At 50.8% G+C, this 17,635-nt stretch overlaps 1 protein-coding gene across 4 annotated transcripts in view; it reads right to left on the bottom strand.

The window, feature by feature from the left end:
• Positions 1 to 2,336: 2,336 nt before the first annotated feature.
• Positions 2,337 to 17,635, bottom strand: part of NRG3 (neuregulin 3) — a 972,861-nt gene continuing 957,562 nt past the window's right edge. For 3 of the 4 annotated variants that reach the window (XM_054983168.1, XM_054983167.1, XM_054983166.1), the window contains 2 exons: positions 16,906 to 16,916; positions 2,337 to 2,813 (listed from right to left, as the gene is read on the bottom strand). In XM_054983168.1, coding sequence (XP_054839143.1) covers positions 2,337 to 2,813; positions 16,906 to 16,916 — 488 coding nt within the window. Of the gene's footprint in view, positions 2,842 to 16,905; positions 16,917 to 17,635 lie in introns of all 4 variants that reach the window. The other variant, XM_054983165.1, reaches the window with a different exon arrangement.

The following is a 17,635-nucleotide window of genomic DNA, read 5'->3' as shown; positions in this document are numbered from 1 at the left end:
AGTCTGTCCATACAGTTCCAAGTTAAGAGATGAAGTAGACTATTTCTGCATAATAGTCATCATCATTACTGAAAGGCAACATCAAGTCAGAAGAGGGCATTCCTAGATTTACAGACTACTTAACAAAATACTTTGCAAGCAGCAAAGAAAATAAAACCAGACATCTCTTTAGCCTGGTCCAAACGGCTATCACTTTGAAGAAAATTGCCCCATTTGCCCTATTTATGCAGAATGGTGATGAAGGGTATTAGGTGGGCTATGGGCAGGCTAACTTACCCTCAGGTGCCGTTTGAATGCCAAAACTGTGATGACTGAAAAGGGTAAATGGATGCGATGATCTAGACTTGGCACATCGGGCCTGAAACAACAAGGAGTGTATAAGATCTAACCCTCCCTGTGAAGGCTGTCCACCATCCTGTTTTAGTTTGTAAGGCTGACTGTATAACTAGAAATATGTTTTTATTTGATGATGTTTTAAAATGTTTTATGGAAATGGAATTTTATTGTATTTTAATGGGTTGTGATCCGCCCTGAGCCCACTCGTGGGGAGGGCGGAATAGAAATGTAGAAAATGAACATATCTGAGTAGTGCTTGATTAAATAAAGCTCCTTGGTGGTTACACTGTTACCTAAACTAAAAAATCCATTCTTGTTGAAGTACTAGAATTCAAATTCATACAAGATTTGCTTTAGGGATATGGAAACCCTCATGAGAAACTGTGCTAGTTTCTATCAGCATGGTTTGGGTTCTCCTTGAAATTCGACAAATTACAACTTTCAAAATCCTCCTTACCCTAACAGGCGTCATTAGAAAATTCCTCAGCTTTTTCCTTAGTGGAAAAATCCTCAAGGTCATATTTCACTTCAGGGGATATTTCAGTGACAGCTCATTTGACTTGGGCCGTTCAGACACAGCTTACCTGAACCCGCAACGCTGCACAGCATGCCAGAAAAAATGTGGAAGATGGCGTTTTCTCTCGCGAGTTTCGCGCGATGTTGCGCAACATCGTGCAAAACTCGTGGGAGAAAACGCGATCATCCACGTTTTTTTCAGCATGCTGTGCAGCGTTCTGGGTTCAAGTAAGCCGTGTGGGAACGGCCTTGGTTTCAGAATCCTGACCCAGTGGTCATTCACTTGGGGTGATGTAGCTTATAAAATAACAAAAGCCTGGTATAGTTGTTACAATGCTGGTCCTCAGACTATGAGTAAGGGGAAATTGTGTTATCTGTGTGATCCTCCTGATACTCCTGGTCACCATTTTGTGTGACTAGGGCAGCATGCCTATTTTCCAGGTTTGATAGGAATGATCAGAGGCCCAGATTTGTTAAGAGCAGGGCTTTTTTTCAGCTGGAATGCGGTGGAACGGAGTTCCGGAACCTCTTGAAAATGGTCACATGGCTGGTGGCCCCGCCCCCTGATCTCCAGACAGAGGGGAGCTTAGATTGCCCTCCGCGCCAGTGGCGCGGAGGGCAATCTACACTCCCCTCTGTCTGGAGATCAGGGGGGCGGGGCCACCAGCCATGTGACCATTTTCTCCGAGGGCAACCCACTGAGTTCCACCACCTCTTTTCCCAGAAAAAAAAGCCCTGGTTAGGAGTGTGCATTCACATGTAACCTGGAAAATACACGCATTGCCCTATTTACGTAGAATGGTGATGAAGGGTATTGGGAGGGCTCTGGGCAGGCTAACTTCCCCTCAAGTGCTGTTTGAATGCCAAAACAGTGATCACTGAAAAGGGCAAATGGATGTGATGATCTAGACTTTTAAAGAGGAACTTTGCACATCTGGTTAAAAGGTGCAGAAAATCATTGCCACAGGGCACAAGAGAATGAAAATATCAAGCCCATTGAAATGAATGGGAGTTTGGTATGTGCAATAACTACGTTCTCGATAATTTCCATGCAGCACGTGCAGGAGACCTTCCCAACAAACAGTGCTGAGTAGCACTGTTGTGGAAATTCATAAATCTATGGATGGCGCCAGACTGAACCTTTGAACACATTTGTAGAATGGATTGTGACATTGGACACGTAAACCTGGAGGAAGCAACAGAAAGGACTGGGGGGAGAAAGAAAGAAAATAAATCCAGAACTTCTGCTTAAGTACTATTCCTCTTGGTGCCTCTCTTTCCCTTTAAAAAAATATTTTGTTAAAAAACACTGATATGAGGGCGATAGACTATTTGGTTTCTTCTAAGTAGATGCTCTTAAATTAATGCATATAAATAATTTGTATTTAATTTCCTCTCTTTCCTGTTTTTAGCAAAGCTTCAAATGCACAGATCCGTACATTTCCCCCCACCCCTGCCCCCCTCCCCTTCCTCCCAGGTTAAAGTCACTTAATCAATGTTGAGTCTCTTTGCGTTTCACTTTTTAAGACAAATTGTGCCTCTCGCTCCAGTTTTGCCAAGGGGCTCATAGGCAGAAAAGCTGTGTTTTCACTGGTGCTGTTCTCCGTGTCAGCACTCGCCAGTTCCAAGTCCTCTGACCTCCTGGCATCGGTCAGGATCCGGATCTGCTTCTGGACAGTTTCTAATAATATTTTTACTTCTTGTTGTTCTGCAATAAGACAACTTCTGGCGGGGGCACTCACGTTGACAAGTTCAGTGGAATAGGAGTTTTTGCACCACGTGAGGCCTGTGGGGTCTGAAACGTTTTGTGTCTGCATGTAGGCTTCCTCCAAGCCCACTGAGGGAATGATGGGAACGGAACTGGCTCTTGGAGACGGATAGCCAGCCATGTCCTTTTGAACCACATCATTGAAATAAGAGCTTCTCTCTCTTGAAGGCAGTTGCATATTTATTGAAGCGTTCTGTGGTGTTTTGAAATCAGTAGATAACCTAGGAGGGGGAAAAACATGCAAAGAAGTTAGCTTTCCTGGAAGACACCTTGAAACAATAGGACAGAAAGCTGTTGTGAAAATGTATTGTAAGACCGGGATGTGGAACAGCCAGCATTTTTTACTGAACCTCTTTTGGCTTTCTTCAGATTTCTTCAGCTATTTCATCTCCCAATGTGCTGCACATTCCACTTAGGTGAGAACTAAAATGGCCTGGTACTAGGAACATGAAGTGGGCATCTCTTCTCCACAGTGTATTTTTCTTGTTTTAGTTTTTGATACATTTTAATGTCAAAAATGTTGGCTGTTTTCATTTAAACCATTATTACCGATGTTCATTTTCATTGTGACATTCCCACTGAACCAATGTGATTTCCCCCCTGGAGGGCCCGAGGCACTGAGTCTCTGTTCTTGAGTCCTGGGGACATAATCATTAGGGCGCTTGAGATTATGAAAATGCATCCCAGACCCCAGAGGATGTAAGGGGGGGGAGAAAGAGAGAGCCTCTTCCCACCTCCTTACCCATTGGTTGGCTGGGGGGGTGTAGGGTTGCCAGGCCCCCTCAATCTCCCAGCAGGAGATTGGGACCTGGCTCTTACCTGGGGGGGGCACGCTCCTTCAAAGTGACGTCATCACGCAGCCCCCTGGCTTGTGCCGTTGGGGGCTGCTGCGGAGCGCAGGAACGCTCCTGCACTTCGCAGCAGCCCAAAACGGGCCTGATCCACGCCAAAACGGGCACGGATCAGGCCCATTTTGGTGCAGATTGGGCCCGTTTTGGCACGGATCGGGCCCGTTGTGGGCTCCTGCAGAGCGCAGGACTGCTCCCGCGCTCCGCAGTGGCCCCGATCCAGGCCCAAACAGGCATCCTGGCAGTGGCTGTGCGCGGGGGCGTGCAGCACCGCAGGGGGGTGCGCATGGAAGGTGCGCACCCCCCACTGGCCAGGTAAGTAGGGGCGGGGGTGAGAGGGTGGGGGCGGGGGATCCCCCGCCCCCACTGGGGGTCTGGCAGCCCTAGGGGGGTGGGGAGAAGATGAAAAAACAAAAAGAATGAATGGTATTTATTCACTTCCCATCTTGTCCTAATTGGCTAGATGGTTAGGAGAAGGGAGGAGGGAGGGGACAAACAAAAAGTTGGTGCAGAATGCTGCAGTCCATTTACTCTCAGGAGCTAGATGGAGCATACGTACCACTCCCATTCTGCAGTCACTTCCATTGGGTGCCCATCAGTTACCAGACTCAATGCAAGGTCATGATGAGTATCACATTCAAAGCCCTTTATGGCCTTGGCCCCTCATATCTGAGTGACCACCTCTCCCCCATGATCCACCACAACAGCTTCACTCGTCTGAACTGGGCCTTCTGCAGATAGCACCGTGCATTTGGGCAAAATCAACAGCTGCCCTCACAGGGCTTTCTCTGTGGTGGCCCCCACCTTATGGAAGAGGCTGTCTGAGGAGGTCAGGAAAGCTCCCACCTTCCTGGCTTTCCACAAATGATGCAAGACTGTATTAGACAGGAGGTTTTCTACCCAGATTATAGGGCTTTGTGATAAGAAATAGCTCAGAGATGCCTTGGTAGGGACAGGGTACTAAGACTAAGCCATTGGGTACTGTCCGCTGATGTAGATATGTTCCTGCTAGGGAGTTTACACATTGCTAAACATGCCTTGATAACTATTTAAATGGCCTCATATGCAAACAACAATGTAAAACATCATGCAAATAATTTTCTGTACTCGACTGGCAAGTCTTTTCAGAATGTGGGACGTGAATGAAGAGTCCACCATTGACTTCAGCTGCTAGAAGCAGAGGATAGACTGTCAGCAATGAGGACTCTGTTCCAACACACAATTTGTTCAAATCATGTACAACAAGTGAAGGGGGGCAGGATTAGAGAAACCTGACTTGCTAGATCAAATTCATAGATCTAATTCATGTACCTAGAAGTCTAATTTTAAGGAGTGCATCTCCAAAGAAATGGCTTCGGTCCAAAGGGAATTCCTGTGAGAATTCACATTTCCTTAACAGTTTGTGAGTCTAAGCCAAACAAGAATTATTATTAAAAAGGTCACAAAAGATCTGTATCCTGAAACATAATTGAGGGAGGAAAGGCTAGAATTGTGCATTTCATGTGATAGTATTATAAAATGTTATATAAGATAAGATCTATTCCGAGATCTATTCTAAGAGGCCGGGGCCTCTTGGGGTTTTTTTTTGCCTTCCTCTGGTTATCAGAGTTGGGAATCCTGAGGGAGGGGAGTGGCTCCAACTTTTTTTGGATGCAGCAGTTGGAGCGTTGGCGGGAGTTGGGCCTTTGGCCTTCCTCCTATAGGGGGTTTGAGGCACTGGGCCAAATCCCAATAGGGTGAGTGGGGCATTGGGACTGCTCACCCTGACAGATCGGGAGGCAGCGGTCACCCAGCATGGCTGGTGGCAGCAGAACGCTTGCCGTGGTGTGCCAGCATGGGGCTGGCAGGATATGCATCGGGCAGCAGGCAGGCCCTCCGATGCCAACAGGGATCCATGCCCAGATGCCAGGCCAATTCTCCATCTAGCTGTAATCAATAAAGTTGTGGCCATTTTCAACCCAAAAAGGTGTCATGTGTGTAATTTAGCCGGAACTCAAACTGACGTAACACATAGCCTGAGCCTGCGAAAGCGGGGAGGGCGGAATATAAATATAATAAATTAAATTAAATTAAATTAAATAGGTGACAACTGGGTGATTCAAAAAGGCAGAGGACCTTTTTGGAGGTCAAATTTCCTCCTTTGTTTCTAAAAACAGGAACAATTGCATTAGTGATGGTAACAGTTTTAATCTTAATACAGTTCCTGTGTTTACCAAATTCTAGCTGTTAGAGTGAATCAACTTGATTAGCTAAGTGACCCCCTATTTTTTTTGTTAATTGATTGACTGATTTGATTTTTATACTGCTCCTCTTCAATTAAGAGCTTGAAGCAGTTCATATCATAAACAATTATATCAGTTAAAAAACAATACCAATACAAAGCATAATATATTCAATAAAATCAAAATAAAACAACAACATAGTATATCGTATTATCTTCTTGATAGCACAATTAATGGCTAGATGGCCTGCTAAAGAGTAATTACTAATATTTTCTAGGCTGTCTTCATAAATCTGGAGGATTTTCTGTTAATATGACCATTTATCTTTATAAAGCAGAATAGCTAATTTATTATCCTCAATTTTAACAAGGAACAAGGAACAATCCCCTTTTAGTATACCAAATGTGACACTTATTTCACTAAATGAATGAGACACCAGATGCTCTTGCCTGATTTATTTTACTTACTTATTTCTATTCCACCCTCCCTGCGAGCGGGCTCAGGGCAGATAACAACATATTAAAATACAAAATACAATAAAAACAACATATTAAAATACAATAAAAATCCACACACATTTAAAACAGGATGGTGGACAGCCTTCACAGGGAGGGTTAAGAATTTATACACCCCTTTTTTCAGGCTGGTGGAGGCCCAGCCTCAGCCATATGCCAGAGCGTTCCACCAGGTGGGAGCCAGGACCGAAAAGGCCTTGGCTTTAGTCGAGGCTAAGTGGGCCACCAACAGCTGTTTGTCCCCTGATTGGAGTGTCCTCCGGGGAATATATGGGGAGAGATGGCCTCATAGATACGTTGGTCCCAATCCACACAGGGCCTTATAGGTCAATATCAGAACCTTGAATCTAATCTGGTACTCCACTGGCAACCAATGCAGCTCGGGTAAGAATGGTGTTATATGTGCCTTATTTGGCACTCTTGTAATAAGACGCGCCGCTGCATTTTGTACCAGCTGTAATCTCCGGGTCAGGCTCAAGGGCAGCCCCGCGTAGAGCAAGTTACAGTAATCCAGCCTAGAGATGACTGTTGCTTGGATCACTATAGTTAAGTCATGGGTTGGCAGGTAAGGAACAAATTGCCTGGTCTGCCACAGATGGAAAAAAGAGGACCTGACAACCGCTATGACCTGTGCCTCCATTTTCTGGGAGGCATCCAAGATCACCCCCAGGCTCTTAACCCTCAGAACTGGCACTAACGGTGCCCCATTGAGGGCCAGGAGCCGGAGTCCCAAACCTAATCCCCCATGGCTCAAGTACAGGACCTCCATCTTCGTCAGGTTTAGTTTCAGCTGACTCTGCTTCAACCAACCAGTCACGGCTGCAAAAGCATGTTCCAGGACATCTGGGGCTGAGTCGGGCCATCCATCCATCATCAGATACAACTGGGTGTCATCTGCATATTGATGACACCCAAGTCCAAAAGTTCATACCAACTGGGCAAGAGGGCACATATAGATGTTAAATAATGGGGAAAGTATTGCTCTCTGTGGAAGCCCGCACACCAAAGGGTGGCGGGATGACAATTTCTCCCCAAACGCCACCTTCTGTCCTCGACCATGGAGAAAAGAGACGAGCCACTGCAAGACAGTCCCTCGTATCCCCACATCGACTTCTCTAGTAGTGACTTTTGGACCAGGAAGCTGGTCATCAGAATCCATATGAATTTCAACCTCTGTTGAAATTTTTTTAATTAGAAATGGAAAATATTTTATCTATCAGTGCTAAGCAGAGTTACTCCAATAGGCTTGGACTGGAGTAACTCTTCTTAGGACTGCACTTGATGATGGTTATCCTGAATTTCTGCCAAAAATGGTCACAACTAGTAATGTGATCAAATGATGGTGGTAGAGATTGCTGTCAAGTCATAGCTGACTTATGGCAACCCCCTGCTGGGGTTTCCATGGCAAGAGACTAACAAATTGCCTGCCTCGGCAGCCCTGCTCTTCTTTGGAGGTCTGCCACCTAATTACTAACCAAAGTCATCCCCACTTAGCTTCTGAGATCTGATGAGATCAGGCTCACCTGGGCTATCCAGCTCAGGGTGATCAAATGATGATGAAAGAGTAATTAAATCTTTGACAACACCTGCCATCTTCTCAACACGCCCCCCCCCCCACACCTTCTCAATCTCTTGGGCCAGCCCTGGGTGGGTCACCATATGAAGTAAATTTGGACTTGTGGGTCACCATACCAAAAAGGTTGGGGACCCCTGGTTTAGAACAAGCTCTCATTTCTTACTCATTATGTGGGGAGACAGAATTTGACAAAGGGGTGCCATTTTGAACTTACAGGAGTCCTGAAGTCACTGAAGGAGTACTTGCCATATTGTCTGAGATATAGCTGATAGAGAGGTTGAAAAGGCTTTTCAGCCACTGCTCCTAAAAGGTGAAACTCCCTCCTTGGGGGGCTGGCACTTTCCATAAAGAATTTCCAGTAAAATTTTTAAAAGCACCTATTCCAGAAGACATTCCATGCATTTAATGATTGGTGCCTTTTTAATGTATTTCACTGTTTTGGTTTTTTTTTTTAAACTGATTATATGTTGTATGCCTTTTGTTGACTGTTAGCTGCCTTGGATGGCCTCCAAACAGAAAAGACATAGCGTATTTGTGGATGAAAAAGTTTAAAATAACGGAATGTGAAAAAATATGGCTCTACCTATCGTGGATATAACCAGAAATATAGGGGAACTGTTCCTGAATTTGACCAAGAAAATCATAGAAGAGATTTTTGCACACAAAACCAGGGCTAGCCTTGCCTCATAGCTAAACATGCCACAAAGGGAGTCTAGAGGCCTACAATAGAACAATACTTAGAGAGGGACATGAAACAGAGAAGTAATGTTATCAATCAGACCCCTCCCTCACACCGACAAGGGCAGTTTATGAGTATGAAATATCATAAACCCCTTCCTCATATGCCATGAGCACATGGCACTGCCTAGCAAGGCAGAATGGTTCCCAGTCTGGCTGGAGCTGGAAAATTACCAGAATGTGAGTCTTAGATAGTCTAGCTAGCTGATGCCCCCCCCCCATTAAGACATGGTTAAGAACAAAGAAATCTCCTAAGAACTCCCAGTTAATCTTGTCAACACTGTTCCTCTCTTCCTCCACCGACCTATCCTAATCAGAGCTATTCAGTGAACCTGAAGGCTGTCCCCATCCAGCAACTGCTGGGTTGTCAAACCCCATTCGCACCTTTGGTCCACCCCAGGTAGAGCCATTAAGCCTCTCCTAATTTATTGGCTGCTTCCACACACATTGGATAATCCACTTTCAATACTCTTTAGTGAACATTTGGAACTGCTTTTCCATGTGTGGAACAAAAAATCCACTTCCAAAGGATTGCTAAAGTGTATTGAAAATGCATTATTCAACGTATGTGGAAATGGCCATTGTCTCAACTTCTGTAGAATACCTGCCTATTTGAGAGTTCTCTAAGGGAATATTCCTGGTATACATTGGTGGAGATCCGTTACCCCCCTCGCTGTATTTCCTTGAATGCTAATTATCCCAACTCACAAGGTGAGTGACCCCCATTTGGGTGACAGTAACACAGTTATATGGCCTTGTATAGATTAGAACAGCCTTCTAACCCCTATCAATAGATATAACTCAAGGATAGGTGTACTGTTTGAGGGTGAAAAGATATTTCATATGTATAAGAAACTTGTGAAACTAATTTTACCTAGACTTTGTGAAGATAAAATGTAGCTAAAATGAATTAACTATTTTTATGTACCTTTGAGAAGACGTTTCAAAGACCAGTAACTTTATCTTGTGTTTGAAATTAGAAGATAGTTATCTGTCCGGGAACGGGCCTCCCCCCTACCCCGAGGAAGCCCCCTGGACTCGCTGCCACGACCCCTCACCCCCTCCACCAACGCCGACACTCACCTGGGGCGAGGGCTCCTGCTCCCCCGCCCGCCGCCGGAGAAGGGAGAAGCGGCCGCGGAGGAAGAGGAGGTGGCCGCAGCCCAGACCAACGAGCGGTGTGCCGCGCCACGGCACAGGGTCCAGCGGCAATGGGCGCAAGGCCGAGCCTGCAGCCCCGGAGGAGCGGGGCGCCATGGAGCCGGCCCAGGGCCGCCCGCCTCTGCACCCCCGACCCCCGAACCAGCAGAAGATGGCTGGGGCTGACGCCGAGTGGGGCGACTCGCCGCGGCGCGCCCCGGCTGGGAGAGGAGGCGGCACCAGACGGAGGCGCACCAGGCCCGGCGCGGCGGAGGCAGGGCCACCCACGAGCCGCAGGAAGGGTTAGGCCAGGAGGCTGTCCAACAGCCCTGCCCCCGCCAGAGCCTCCACTGGGCACGGGGGGAGGGAGCAGAGAGGGCTCGCACCTGGGTGCAGGTGGAGCCGGATGCTGGCCCCTGCCCTAGCCCAGGTGATCGGCCTTGCGCTGGGGGCTGGGTGAGGGGTGGGGATGAGCTGATGAGGGAAAAGGGATAAAAGGGAGGCGGGGACGCTGGCCGAGGAGGAGAGGAGCAGCCTGGCCACCCTGCTGTAAAGGGTGAACCAGCTGCCAGGGGAAATAGCCAGCCCACAGTGATGCAACCAAGGCAGCTCGCCCCTGTCTGAGGCCTCGCATGCTGGAGCCCCACCCCTCGGGGACCAGTGCACTCAGTAACCTGCCAGCAGGTGCCCTGCACCAGCCCGCCCGCCGGGCCTGTACCATGGCAGACTCGCAGGAGGCTGGCCCGCCGCCCGGGCCTTTTCACAACGTGGTGGAGAATGCGGGCACTTGGTATAGCCTCGCCCACGCCTGCCCACCCCTGCAGGATGGACCAGCAGCCGCACCTTTCTCCGGCCGCCCACCTTCCCGGGGCCTGCAGCACCATGGACTCCAACCCTGCCAGCGGCGCCGCAGGTAGCCCCAACCCGCACCCGACCCTGGACCTGGCCCAATTCAGGCAGTGGCTGGTGAGCAGCAGGGCTGGCTGATGCACGACATCACAGCTCAACAGGCCGAGCAGCAGGGGCGGATCCTACAGGACCTGGCAGTGGAACGCTCAAGCCGCTCTTCTCCAGGACCTGAGCTGCGTGATGAGCGACATGCGAGGTGGCACAGGCCCCGGGGCTGGAGGAGGCCATCCGGGCTGGCACGCCCATTTCCAGCTTACTAAGCTGGGCCCTGAAGATGACGTCGACGCCTTCCGGCGCAATGGCCTCTGGCGCAGTGGACTTTTATAGAGGGGCCCTATCTCACCAGGGAGGCCCTGGTGGCCCTGAAGGTGCTGCCCAAAGAGGAAGGGGCGGACTACCCAAAGTTAAAGGAGGCCATCCTCGACTGCTACGCCATCACGCCGGATACCTATTGCCAGTGGTTCCGGGGGATGCTCTACAAGAAGAGCGATTGGCCCTGGGGGCTGGTCACGGCCCAGCGAGACGCTTCCTACCGTTGGCTTCGACCAGTGATGGAGGGGGAGAAGGCCATCGTAGACCAGGTCGTCTTGGAGCAGCTCCTCAATATCATGCACCCGCGGGCACAGTACTGGGTGGCCTGCAGCAAGCCTGCAAGCCTCAAGGAGGCCACCGCGCGCCTTGAAAATTTCATGGCAACGGAGTGGCAGGAGACACCTAAAGGCCCGCCACCGGCCGGGAGGAGGCCACCAACCCCGGCCGGGCCCGCGCCGTGCTGCAAGGTCTTGGCGGCGGGTCCCCAGATGCCGCCCGGGGGAAGGGTCTCCGATCTGAGGGAGGAGGCACCCCCAGCTGGCCCTGACCACCAGCACTCGGCCCCCGGGAGGGCCTGGGAACCAGAGAGGCCGCCGACCGTGGGCCATGCTTCTGCTGCCGACAAAAAGGACACCTGATGCAGGACTGTCCCTTGATGGAGTGCAACGCTGGGTGGGAGGAGACCATGCAGATGACGGCCCAAGCTCCTTGGCCGCTCCCGCTCTTGGTACTCATGGAGGTCACCGGCCAGCAGCTCTCAGCCTTGTTCGACAGCAGCAGCTTGGTCTCCATGATCAGGACCTGTTTGCTGCCCGCCGATCTCCCCGTGGTTCGCCAAGCCGTCGTGGCCTGCTTCCACGGCCACTCCGAGGAATACCTGGTTGTAAGAGGGCCTGTGCGGTGCCAGGGGCAGCAGTGGGAGATGGAACTAGCCCGCGTCCCGGCCCTGCCATACCCCATGCTGCTGGGGCGAGATGCGCCAGGGTTCGCCAGGCAGCTCCAGAAGCCCCGGACCACCACGCAGGCGCGGGTCACAGTTGACAAAGCAGTCTTCCCGGCTAGCCCCGGCAAACCGGGGATGGACATCCCTCACCAGGTGTGGCAAGCAGACCCTGCTTTCCAGGACGTGCAGGAGACGGACCCCTCCCTAGGGCCCCTACGTGACAATGTGGCGGTAAATGATGGAGCGGTCCACGACGAGAGACGGGCCAGTTGCTACCCGCGGATCGTCAAGGAGGCGGGGGGATAGTACCACTTGATCAGCACCCGGGGGGTGGAAACCTGCCAGCTCCTGGTCCCCCAGGAGTTTAGGGCCACGGTACTTGCCCTCGCCCATGACCACGCCTGGGCGGGCCATCAGGGGCCCACCAACACTCTAGTGCAAGTATTGGCCCACTTCTTTTAGCCCTCTGTGGCCCAGGAAGTGCGGGCATTCTGCCGCACGTGTTCCATATGCCAGCAGGCCACCAGTCCGCTTTCTCCACTGCCGGTCATCCACACTCCCTTCGAGCGGGTCGCCATGGATTTTGTGGGGCCCCTGCCAAAGACGGCCCGGGGCTGCTGGTTCCTCCTGGTACTAATGGACTACGCTACCCGCTACCCGGATGCCGTCCCCCTCGGGTCCATGCAGACAGCCGGGGTGACCCGAGCCCTCATACGGTTCTTCGCGCAAGTGGGGCTACCCAGGGAACTCATAACAGACTGCGGGACACCCTTCACGGCCGCCATGATTCACCAGCTCTGCGCCACCTTCGGGATTTGGCAGGTGTTTACCACCATCTATCTCCCACAAACCGATGACCTGCTGGAGCAGTTCAATCAAACCCTGAAAGCAATGCTCCGGAAGTTGGCCCACAACAAACCGACGCAGTGGGACCTAATGGTCGACCCCCTGCTCTTTGCCATCTGGGAGACACCGCAAGCCTCCACCGGCTACACCCCTTTCGAGCTCCTGTATGGGCGGCACCCTCGCGGAATCCTCGGGGTCGTGGAGGGACAGTGGAGCCCCCCCCCCCAGGAGCAGCTGGGCTGCCCAGTCCCTGAGTACCCGCAGCAGCTGCGGCAGTGCCTGGAGGTCACCCAGGACGTGGCTGAACAGAACTTGGAGAAGGTGCAGGAGGCCCAAAAGACCTGGTATGACCAGGGGACCCACCTCCACAGCTTTCGCGAGGGTGATAAGGTGCTCATCAACCGTCGGGTCTTTGGGCCCTGCCTGGAAGGGGACCCCTGGCGCGGGCCCTTCACTGTTGTCCGGGTGCTGGGGCCCCTGTCCTACCTCGTCTGGTGGGGCCCCTCTTGACGACAGACCAAGAGGCTGCATGTCAACAATATCAAAGAGTGGCGGGAGCGACCCCAGGAGGGGTGCCACCTACCCGGGACCCCCTAGCGCCCTCAGACGGCCACCTGCTCTGGACCCCGGGGCCGGCAGCAACGGAGGGGCCCCAGCTGGATGAAGCCCTGGAGCTCGCACAGCGCCAGGAGGTGCAGGACCTCCTACAGGACTACCCTGGGGTCTTCTCCAAAACTCCAGGTGCCACTGCTCTGGTGGCCTACTCCATCCCGACTCCCGCAGGGCAGGTTGTACGGGCACCCTGGAGACCCCTGCCCCGGAAACAATGGGAGGCAGTGGATTGGGAAGTGGCGGACATGCTCTCACTTGGGGTTATCGAACCCTCCCATAGTGCATGGCGCAGCCCCATTGTGCTGGTCCCAAAGCCCGACGGCGCAGTTCGATTCTGTGTGGACTTTTGGGAGGTCAACCGCATCGTGCAGTTTGACGCTTACCCCATGCCCCACGCTGACGTCTTTATTGACCAGCTGGGGGCTGCACGCTATTTGTTGGCCCTAGATCTTACAAAAGGCTATTGGCAGGTGCCCATTCGACTTGAGGACAAAGAAAAGACAGCCTTCATGACCCCCCGGGGCTGTTCCAATTCAGGACGATGCCCTTCGGGCTGCACGGGGTGGCTGTCACCTTCCAGCGGCTAGTGGATACCGTGCTGGCCCAATGCCATGGGTTCACGGCTTCCTACATCGATGACATCTTTATTTTCAGCCCCGACTGGCCCACCCACCTCCAGCACCTCCAGCAGGGCCTACAAGCCCTGCAGGCGGCGGGTCTATGCACCAACCCAGGGAAAAGCCGCCTGGGGTTCTGCGAGGTGAAGTATCTGGGCTTCCTGGTCAGCAAGGGCCAGCTGCGGCTGCTTCCCGAGAAGGTGGCTACGCTGGAGCAGTGCCCACGCCCCGCGACAAAGAATCAGCTACGGCAGTTCCTGGGGCTGGCAGGATACTACGGTAAATTCGTGCGGGACTTTTCCACCCTCACCAGCCCCTTGACTGACCTCCTACGGAAGGAGCAGCCAACCAAGATCCGCTGGGACCCCAGCAGCGACTGTGCCTTTCACGACCTCCACACAGCCCTGTCTGGGGCCCCGGTGCTCCAGAACTCGGACTTTGACAAACCCTTCACGGTCCAAATGGAGGCGTCCAACACGGGTCTCGGGGCGGTGCTGTCCCAGGTTGTCGATGAGCAGGAATGGCCAGTCCTATTTATAAGCCGCAAGCTCCAGGACGCAGAGCGCAAATACGCCGCCATGGAGAAGGAAGCCCTGACCGTCAAGTGGGCGATCGGGGCCCTCCAGTACTACCTCACCAACAACCCCTTCACGTTGGTGACCGACCACGCGCCTCTCCTGTGGATGGCACAGATGAAGGATCACAACGCCCGGGTTTTAAGGTGGTATTTGTCCCTCTTGCCTTTTAGCTTTGTGACGAGACATCGCCCAGGCCGGTGCCACGTGAACGTCGACTTCATGTCCCAGATGCACGAAGAGGAGGGCCCCCACGCTCCGGTCCCAAGGGGATTGTGTGTGTCTAGGACCGGGCATCCCCCCACCTGGAGGAAGCCCCCTGGACTCGCTGCCACGAACCCTCACCCCCCCGATGCCAACAATCATCTGGGGCGAGGGCTCCCACTCCCCCGCCGGTCGCCAGAGGAGGGAGAAGCAGCTGCGGAGGAAGAGGAGGCAGCCGTGGCCCAGGCCAACGAGCGGTGTGCCGCACCGAAGCATGGGGCGATAGGAGCAAGGCCGAGCCCGCAGTCCTGGAGGAGCGGGGTGCCATGGAGCCGGCCCAGGGCTGCCCGCCTCTGCACCCCCCGACCCCCGGACTGGCGGCAGATGGCTGGGGCTGATGCCGAGTGGGGTGACTTGCCGCAGTGCGCCCCAGCTGGAAGAGGGGGCGGTACCAGGCGGAGGCGCACCAGGCCTGGCGCGGCGGAGGCGGGGCCACCCCCTGGGCCGCAGGAAGGGATAGGCCAAGAGGCCTGTCCAACAGCCCTGCCCCCGCCAGAGCTTCCACTGGGCACAGGGGGAGGGAGCAGAGAGGGCTCGCACCTGGGTACAGGTGGAGCTGGATGCTGGCCCCCGCCCTAGCCCAGGTGATCGGCCTTGCGCTGGGGGCTGGGTGAGGGGTGGGGATGAGCTGATGAGGGAAAAGGGATAAAAGGGAGGCGGGGACGCTGGCCGAGGAGGAGAGGAGCAGCCTGGTCACCCTGCTGTAAAGGGTGAGCCAGCTGCCAGGGGAAATAGCCAGCCCACAGTGACGCAACCAAGGCGGCTTGCCCCTGTCTGAGGCCTCGCATGCCGGAGCCCCACCTCTCGGGGACAAGCGCACGAGGTAACCCGCCGGCAGGTGCCCCGCGCCAGCCTGCCCACCGGGCCTGTACCATGGCGGACTCGCAGGAGGCCGGCCCGCCGCCCGGGCCTCTTCACATTATCCAAGAATCTGAGCCTTTCTGAAGCAGGACAGTGAGTTATTGCTAGGAGATGGTTCTGAAACTCTATAAATAAGAGAAGCTGAATTGATTTGGAGCTTCTTCCTAGCTCCTTGCCTATGACCTGCATATCTTTGGATAAGATACTTTTTTGGACTCATGTAATTGCTTTCCTTTAATGAACTATGTAGTTATAATGGATAGTATGATTTTCTGTTGATTGAGCTAATATTAAGAATGCTGAATAATCATGTTTTAATAATAAAGGCTTAGAATGGAAGCAGAGATTTTGTTGTATGCTATACTCAATAACAAACCTAAAATGTTATTTGTGGTGTACCTTTTGCCAAGAGTTAAATGATTTGATATAGGAAAGCTAATTAGATGCTTTGGCTTATTAAGTGCACGCCTATATCTGAATCAGACCTGACCAAAGTCATTCAGAACAAGCGGTGAGCCAACCTCTCTCAGGGAACTCTTTTTTAAAAAGTATAAAAATTTTATTCAAAAAGAAAAGATGTTACAGTAGAAAGTGCATAAAAATTTATACAAGTACATTTGAAATTAGATTTAACTGATAGAAGAATACAATCAGAATATATAACAGTTATATAATAACTCTCCTTCCCTCTTCTTAATTACTTATACCTAAACTTTGATTTCCGCTATTATAATTAATCATTTTCCCTATAAGTGAATTTAATGGAGATACTCTGGGTTTTCGATGACTATTAATTGGATTAAAAATGGGGCAATCTTACATAAATCCACAATGGAAGAGAGATTTGGAATTAAGATGTCTCAGTTTAGGTATTTTCAGTTGAAACATCTGATCACTAATCTGATTAGGCCCAAGGAGTTGCTTCGGCCACTAACCTCTTTTGAGGAAATAATTTGGAATGGGAATGATGGTAAACAGGGCACCATTTCCACCCTTTATAAACTATTACTAAGGCAATACATACCAAAAAATGGTCTGATTCTTTGAAACTAGTCTTCTTGGAACCTGATTGGAAACAGATATGGAACTCCTCCTCCAACAAATCTCGTTGTTGGAATATTAAACTCCAATTTTATAAGTTGTTGTCCAACTGGTACTTAACGCCACATAAATTGAATCGAATGAACAGGTCTTTGAGCCCTCTGTGTTGGAGATCTTGTAAACAGGAAGGCATGACCCTACATATGTGGTGGGAATGCCATCTTGTCCAAGACTTTTGGAGGGCGGTTCATAATGAAATATCCAACATGCTGGGTCTCTCATTGCCATATACCTAGGAATTTTTATTATTGGATTTCTGGGCCGACTCTTTGCTGGATAGGAATATTGAATTCCTTTTTTTTAATATTATTTGCCTCGGGTCATTTGGTTATTGTCAAGAACTAGAAATCCATTACGGGTTCATTGCTCAAAGAATGGTACCAGAAAATATGGGAGCAATATTTGATGGGTAGGACTATGCATAATCTGTTTTGGGGGGATTCACATACAGTAGTCCCTTTATTCAAGTATGATAAAATATGGAAACAAGTCCTGGATTTTCTAAGTACTAAAGATGTAATTCCCTTAATACAACCCAGTTTAGAGGTTTGTTTATTGTGATTCTTGGATCTGTAACAGGTTGTTGTGCTGTTTTGATTACTGCTTTTTATAATTTAATTTTATTATTTGTCCTGTGTGTATTTCTTGCTCAATAAAATTAATGGAGAAAAAAAACATTTCCCTGTATTTTATCTTCTTATCTTTGCATCAAGTTACCTTAATTAATCTTAATTATAGCCTAAGTAGTCAAAGAAATCCTTCAATTTTCCGCAAAATTCAGCTATTGGTCTATTATATACATAAGCCTTTAGTTTGGCCACTGACGCATATTCATAGATGTTATCTACCCACTCTGACACATCAGGACATGTGTCTGTTTTCCATTTAGCTGCATATAACACTCTTGCTGCTGACACCATGTAACAAGAGAGGTCT

This window comes from Eublepharis macularius, chromosome 6 (genome assembly GCF_028583425.1).
Source record: "Eublepharis macularius isolate TG4126 chromosome 6, MPM_Emac_v1.0, whole genome shotgun sequence".
Classification (NCBI taxonomy): Eukaryota; Metazoa; Chordata; class Lepidosauria; order Squamata; family Eublepharidae; genus Eublepharis; species Eublepharis macularius.
This window is presented reverse-complemented; position numbering and strand designations above follow the sequence as displayed.